A 7500-nucleotide genomic window follows, 5' to 3' on the forward strand; every position below is an offset into this window, starting at 1 on the left:
CTGAGGTTTGCATGGCGAACAGCTTCAGGAAACACATGATCTTACACACGCCGTCGCCCGCGAGCCACTGCACCGTCACGTTCCACACCACGTCCAGCGGCATCACCACGAAGGTCATCAAGAGGTCGGCCGCCGCCAGGCTGAGTACGAGGGGTCGAAGGTGAGACGCCAGACGCCGGCCGCGACACACACTGATGAAGAGCGCTAGGTTACTGAGCGCGGCAAAGACGAAGAGGATCATGGTCGCCGCCACTCGAGCCTGAGCCGCGGGAGTGAAGGAGGGAGGAGTCCAGGACGGCTGAGACGAGTTAGACGAGTTACCAGACATCATCATCGTCATCGTCACACGCTGATCGACACCTGAGGAAAACAACATCTGGATGAGGTCAGACTGCACTCAATACACTGATTATAATACACACACACACACACACACACACACACACACACACACACACACACACACACACTAACCCGACCCCTAAACCCAACGAGTTAGATTGCACTCAATACACTGATTAGATCATGAAAAATGCATTGATTATAATATATGTATATACTCATCCACTACCCTGCAGTCAATAAATGTATCCCTTAAAACTCTATTTGATAACCAAACATTTTATTTTCCTGCATGAGCTGCATGAATATGCAAATGAGCCCTGCCTCCACTCACACCAGCTCTGATTACCTGATCGCTCAACTGTAGTAAACGATGATAAAATAATATTGATTAAATATTAATATTTATTAGTAGTAATTATATATAATATGTACCAGATTTCATGATGCATTGCATTATTAGTTAAGCATCATTGTTATTGCTCATAGTTTGTGATTTGAATAAACCATTATAGTATTTGTGATGAAATGCAAGTCATGGCAGATCTTTTCCACTGTATTGTGGCGTATATCCGAGTGTAAAGAATTATCGAAAGGGGCGGGGATTTGGTTCTATGCAGCGGTTGATGATTGGATGTTGAGATGTGGGCGTGGCTCTCAAAAGTGGAGGCAGGTCTAAATACATGCATTCAGTGGATTGTAAGAAAGGGGTGGAGCTTAAAGTATAAAGGTTGTTTATGTGTCTATGAGGTGTTTTTAATGTGCTTTAAGACAAAGCATGTGTAAATTCATAAGTCGACACCATTGCTGAGTATTTCCTCCTTAAAACTGCAGTGAACCAAAGACAGTCTCAAAAACACGCTTTGAAATCGCTGGTGTTTCTGACATCACAAACTACTATGGAAGTAAAATAATGTCAAATGTTTTTGAAATAAAAAGCCTGTTGAATTGCACTACTTGAAAAAAAATAGGCATTGCATTAACCATGCTTGCATTTTAATGCATTGTATTTTTAGGGCTTGCATTTTTATGGGCTGAAATTCAACATAGTTGAATATTTAAGCTGTGAATATTTCAATTAAAAACATTTCAAACACATTTTCATTATTAAAAATTCAATAACCCATATTCACCTTTCATATTTCACTTCAAAATATTCAAACTGTTTAAAAATACAACCTATAATATTCAACAGGCAATTTTCGGTCCATTTTATTTCGCTTTGCAAAATTCGCTTCCACAAATTCAGTGGTTCAAATTCGACAGTAAATTCAACGGAACTGCAGGAAAAGCAATAGACTACCGAGATACTCTCCATCTGCTGTTAGTCAACCTCACCAGCAGGGGGTGCAAAAGCGCTTGTTGTTGACGAAGACAGAGCAACAGTTAGAGCAAGCCATTCATTCATAAAATGAAAATGAGCTGTGTCAGTATATATGCGGAAAAGATGATAAAGACACAAAAGCTGTGTTTATGTTTCATTCAATAACTTGTTACTTTCCCTGTGTAGCCTGCATGTCATCAGCTTTCTCTACATGAACAGGATTATAATCGGTTTCCCTCAATATACCTCACACTCGAGGATTCCCCTTCTGTCGGGACAAAACGCTTAACGTAGTTTATGGACTAATACAGTGATATAAAAGACCAAACTCGCACCTTATTGGGGATGTAGGCTATAGGCTACTATATAGGCTAGATGGACTAAGAATATGAACGTAACGTGCAAAGTTTCATGCTGAGCGTTTCGTGATATACTGGCATAAAATCAACACTTGATCAATACTAACACTTTCTCTTCTCTTTTCTCTCTCTCTCACTCTCTCTCTACAGTATATATATATATATATATATATATATATATATATATATATATATATATATATATATATATATATATATAGTATAGGCTATGCCTACGTGTATTGCATTAGCTTAAACTGGGAAGAGTCATAGCACTTGCATATTGTTGTCCTCCTATTGTTAGTTTAACTGTAAATCGCTTTGGATAAAAGCGTCTGCTAAATAAATGACTAAATGTAGCCTAATAACTGTAAAATTGGCTTGACATTGGACATTCGCACATTTAGGGACCGTCTCAAAAGTTGCATAAAACATTGGCATACACGTTTCTAACTTCAATAGCAAACTTTAATTGATTTGAATAAATATCAAAAATCCAAAGGGTGCGCATTATGCCTGACACTACATGAACACTTTACAGTTGGTTTTATGACTCTAAGTCGTTCTATTCAAATGCTATTGAAGTTAGAAACGTGTATACCAAAGTAGTATACACTTTAGAGACGGTCCCTAAATGTGCGAATGTCCAACGTCAATGCCAGTCTATCACTGGGGAAACGCTCAGCATTAAACTTTGCGCGTTATTCTGAGTCAATCTGCTTGCCTGCGAGTTTGGTCTTTTATATCACTGTAGTCCATTAAGCTACATGTTAAACGTTTTATATGTCCAGCTGGGGAATCCTTAAGTATTGAGGGAAACCCTAATAGCCTGCATGCAGCACATCGCCACAATATAAAGTTAAGGCAACTAAACAACCAAGAGAAATATGTCAATCTCAAAAATGTAATATTGGATCTGTATATCCGCATCGGGGAATAACATTATAATCTTGTTCACGGTAGAGAAAGATGCTTGTAGGCTACACAGGGAAAGTAACCGTGAAGACATAAAACTGCCGTCATAATAATCACAAATACTCTTGCATTGCTGTTAAATGAGTTTTATGAATGAATGGCTTGCTCTAACTGTTGCTCTGTCTTCGTCAACAACACGAGCTTTTGCACCCCCTGCTGGTGAGGTCGACTAACAGCAGATGGAGAGTATCTCGGTAGTCTATTGCTTTTCCTGCAGTTCCGTTGAATTTACTGTCGAATTTGAACCACTGAATTTGTGGAAGCGAATTTTGCAAAGCGAAATAAAATGGACCGAAAATTGCCTGTTGAATATTATAGGTTGTATTTTTAAACAGTTTGAATATTTTGGAAGTGAAATATGAAAGGTGAATATGGATTATTGAATTTTTAATAATGAAAATGTGTTTGAAATGTTTTTAATTGAAATATTCACAGCTTAAATATTCAACCATGCTCAATTTCAGCCCATAAAAATGCAAGCCCTAAAAATACAATGCATTAAAATGCAAGCATGATTAATGCAATGCCTATTTTTTTTCAAGTAGTGCAATTCAACAGGCTTTTTATTTCAAAAACATTTGACATTATTTTACTTCCATAAACTACCTTGTAACCAATCAGATCAACGTGTGATCGTCAACCAGTGGATCTCTGAGCTGAGGGAGTGAGTGGAGGCGGGGCTCATTTGCATATTCATAGAACCGCGCATACTAAATGAGGCAAGGGTGTCGAGTTACACTCAAGATATTTTAAGGCATGAAGAATTTTTTTTTCAAAGAAAAAAACGCTTAATATGTCATTTTGGTGATCAAAGATGAGTTTTAAGGTATAAAATGATTGACTACAGGGGAACTTTAAGCAGACAAAATGATTGGAGAAGACCAGCATACGTCAATAGAGAAGTCCAGTTATGACATAATGAGCAGGTCAGAAATAACTGAAAAATGAATCATATGCATGGATGAATAGATCAATAGATCAGCTTTGGCCCTTAAACTCCCTGACACACAGTCATTCAGTCTCAGACCAGAGCTGATAACAGAGTCGTGTGTGTGTCTGTGTTACTCTGAGTCAGCGTTAAACACGAAGCAAGAGGCCGTCAGGAGCTCCTGCGGAGAAACCAGTGCAGACCTTCAGCCAAAGCCCTAATCTGAGCCGGGAGAACTGAACAACAGGCCCTGCCGGCCCGGGACAGCTCCTGGAGCTCCAGGAATTCAGTCACACAAACACTGAGAAAGAACAAGGTGTGCTGATAGAATCAGTCGTGTGTGTGTGTGTGTGTGTGTGTGTGTGTGTGTGTGTGTGTGTAATGCAAACCCATCGAATGGATAGCCAACCAGAACTCTGAACAGTTTCAGTGGAGTTTGATGCTTTAATATGAGGATCAGACGTTCCCTGATTCTGTCGGAGTTCGATGCAGGGAATGCGTGTGTGTTTCGAATGCAGCGCAACTCGCTTTGGATGAAAGCGTCTGCCAAAAGCATGAATGTAACTTTTACAACAAAGAAATGTTGTGATGTAAAGTGAATCAGTCAGATGCCTTTTAGATTCTGCTCTGATCAGGTTTTGTTCATTAAAACACATTCATGTTGTTTTTCATTTTTATGCTTTAAAATATAATTTATAATATGCAAATAACATGCAAAATAGGAGCACCACTGACTGTAAATCGTGTCAGGTCTATAGTGAACAGTAGAAAATGAGGATATTTACTATATAGGACTAGTGCTTCTACTGCATACACGTTATCATATTAATGCAATATTCATGTTCATTTCAACTTAACATGTTCAACTCAAATTCCTCCTGTGGTGAAAATCCAGACATTATTCTTTAAGGAAAAAACACCTAATTTTGCTGATCAAAGATGATTTTTAAGGGATAAAAGGATTGACTACAGGGGGACTTTAAGGCTTTTAATGAAAGAATGATCTGGACTCTTGCCCATTTAAAACACACTTTTGCAGTGTTACAAACCCAGATTCATGTGATGACGGCTCACAGTCAACTTTACTCTAGTATTACCAGGCTAAATAAACCCACGAAACATCACACAGGTATAGCCTACGTTAGGAAACATGTGATATCATATTTCTAATTAGACACTCACCTCAGTGTTTTTATCTATATAATGCAGTTGGGATCCTGATTCTCCGGATACATCTCTCCATCGCACTGATCCTTCTCCTGTCGGTTACTGAGGATCCAGGGTTCACATCCCAGGAAATGTGCGCATGATGATGATGATGATGATCGGGATCTGCTCTGTCCGGATCCGATCATCTTGTCTCTAATCCAGACCTGAGTTTAGGGAAAGCACAAGACATGATGAAGAGGAGAAGAAGAAGAATCCCGGCGTACTGAAGAGAGCAGCGCTGAGAACAGACTGAATGCAGAATGAGAGAGAGAGAGAGAGAGAGTGAGAGAGAGAGAGAGAGAGAGAGAGAGAGAGGGAGAGAGAGGGGGGAGAGAGAGAGAGAGAGAGGGAGAGAGATAAAAAGAGAGAGAGTGAGAGAGATATATTTAAAGAGAGAGAGAGAGTGAGAGAGAGATAAAGAGAGAGAGAGAGAGTGAGAGAGAGATAAAGAGAGAGGGAGAGAGAGAGAGAGTGAGTTAGAGAGAGAGAGTGAGAGAGAGAGATAAAAAGAGTCAGAGAGAGAGAGAGATAAAGCGAGAGAGAGAGAGAGAGAGAGAGAGAGAGAGGGGGAGAGAGAGAGAAAGAGAGAGAGAAAGAGAGAGAATCCACATGAAAAATGTAAAAAAAAAAAAAAACATAATTCTGAGAATGTTCCCTGTTAGCTGGGTTATTGATTAATACATTATTTTTGAGTCAATTTTTTCGACCATATTTTGAGAAAGGTCTTAGAGAATGCAGATCACTGGTTTCAGATGCTGAACATCACACATGTAAACGCCACTGACAGGAGAGAAATATGTGGAAGCTTGTTTCCGCCACACAATAAAACATTTTAAAAGATAATTGCGACTGGTGTTTCTGACGTCACAAACTACCTTGTAACCAATCAGATCAACCTGTGATCGTCAACCAGTGGATCTCTGAGCTGAGTGAGTGAGTGGAGACGGGGCTCATTTGCATATTAATAGAACCGCGCATACTAAATGAGGCAAGGGTGTCGAGTTACATTCAAGATATTTTAAGGCATGAAGACATTTTTTTCAAGATTTTTTTTTTTTTAATATGACATTTTGGTGATCAAAGATTAGTTTTAAGGGATACGATTTTTACTACAAGGGGTCTTTAAGTATTTTATGTTGTGATATAATGACTATTTTATCATTAAAGTGTAAAAACCTCGACTGCTCAGTTAATAATATAGTCTTTCTTGGACTACTACTAGTTGCAGCACCAAAAGATTGTGCAAAAGAGAAAATATTGTGTAAAATAACTCTAGAGTTTTGATATAAAATTTATTCAGCTATTATCAGTACAGTGCGTTAATCTCGAGTGATTCACTCATGATCTGCTGAAACTCGTCAGAGACTAAAATGAGACGATCAGAAATACAGCATGAAATAAACATGACTTATGAAGCTGAAGTCGCCCGTGCTCGTCTGATCCGCCCTCATCTTTCAATAGATTATGTTCACGTCATTTATCAGACGCGTTTAATCCAAAGTGTTGTCCACGAACTGCAGGTGCGAGTCCTCCTGTTCAGAGTTCAGTCTCACTTTCACGCCGAACCCAGAAATCCTTCGGGATTGCAGTCGGATGTTCCACAAGAACCTATAAATCCTCTTTCCCATGTGCACGTGTGTGTCTGTCACATGACTGTGCAGAATCTGGACCTCAGTCTCCTCGTCAGGGGCGTGGCCTGATCGCTGTCCTGCTGAGTGAGGGGCGGAGTCACAGTGCTCCTGGCCAATGGGTTTGCGCTGAAAAATTTACATCATTAAATGATCATCTCTCACTACAGACATGATCAGCACAAGATGTATGCACTCAAGTGTGTAAAATAGGGCAGAATGTACTGGGTTAATATGAAGGAATTCACACTGAATTAAACAGAATGAAATTTATGCAATTTCTACATCAATATAACTCTAAACTCATCATGATGAGGGTGTATAATATATATATTTATATATAGTCTGAAATGTTGTGTGACTTGCTTTGAACAGTGTTAAAATGTAATGTTACTGTTAGTGTTGGGCAACGATTAATCGCATCCAAAATAAAAGTTAGCATTTACATAATATATGTGTGTGTACTGTGTACAATTATTTTGTATATATAAACACACACATATGCATGTGCATTTAAGAAAAATGTGTTATTTATATATAAAAAATGTATATATAATATAAATTATTTATAAATACAGTATATACATGCAAATATTTCTTAAATATATACATGCATATGTGTGTGTTTATATACAAAATAATTATACACAGTACACACATTATGTAGTTATGTAACATTTATTAAATTATGTAACAATAATATATTATGTAAATGACGAGATTAAATGAATCATG

The 7500-nt window shown here is 38.3% G+C and overlaps 2 protein-coding genes across 2 annotated transcripts in view; both read right to left on the reverse strand.

The window, feature by feature from the left end:
* Positions 1-328, reverse strand: part of gnrhr3 (gonadotropin releasing hormone receptor 3) — a gene marked incomplete at both ends in the record, with an annotated part of 4523 nt that extends 4195 nt beyond the window's left edge. The window contains one exon of the mRNA XM_081388008.1: positions 1-328. This exon is cut by the window's left edge and continues 137 nt beyond it. Within this exon, the coding sequence (XP_081244134.1) occupies positions 1-328 (328 nt within the window).
* A 6299-nt stretch (positions 329-6627) lies between these two features.
* Positions 6628-7500, reverse strand: part of ttc24 (tetratricopeptide repeat domain 24) — a gene marked incomplete at both ends in the record, with an annotated part of 10456 nt that continues 9583 nt past the window's right edge. Inside the window, one exon of the mRNA XM_081388009.1 lies at positions 6628-6894. Coding sequence (XP_081244135.1) covers positions 6628-6894 — 267 coding nt within the window. The remainder of the gene's footprint in view (positions 6895-7500) is intronic.

Source organism: Scardinius erythrophthalmus (genome assembly GCF_964197995.2).
Source record: "Scardinius erythrophthalmus genome assembly, chromosome: 16".
Lineage (NCBI taxonomy): Eukaryota > Metazoa > Chordata > Actinopteri > Cypriniformes > Leuciscidae > Scardinius > Scardinius erythrophthalmus.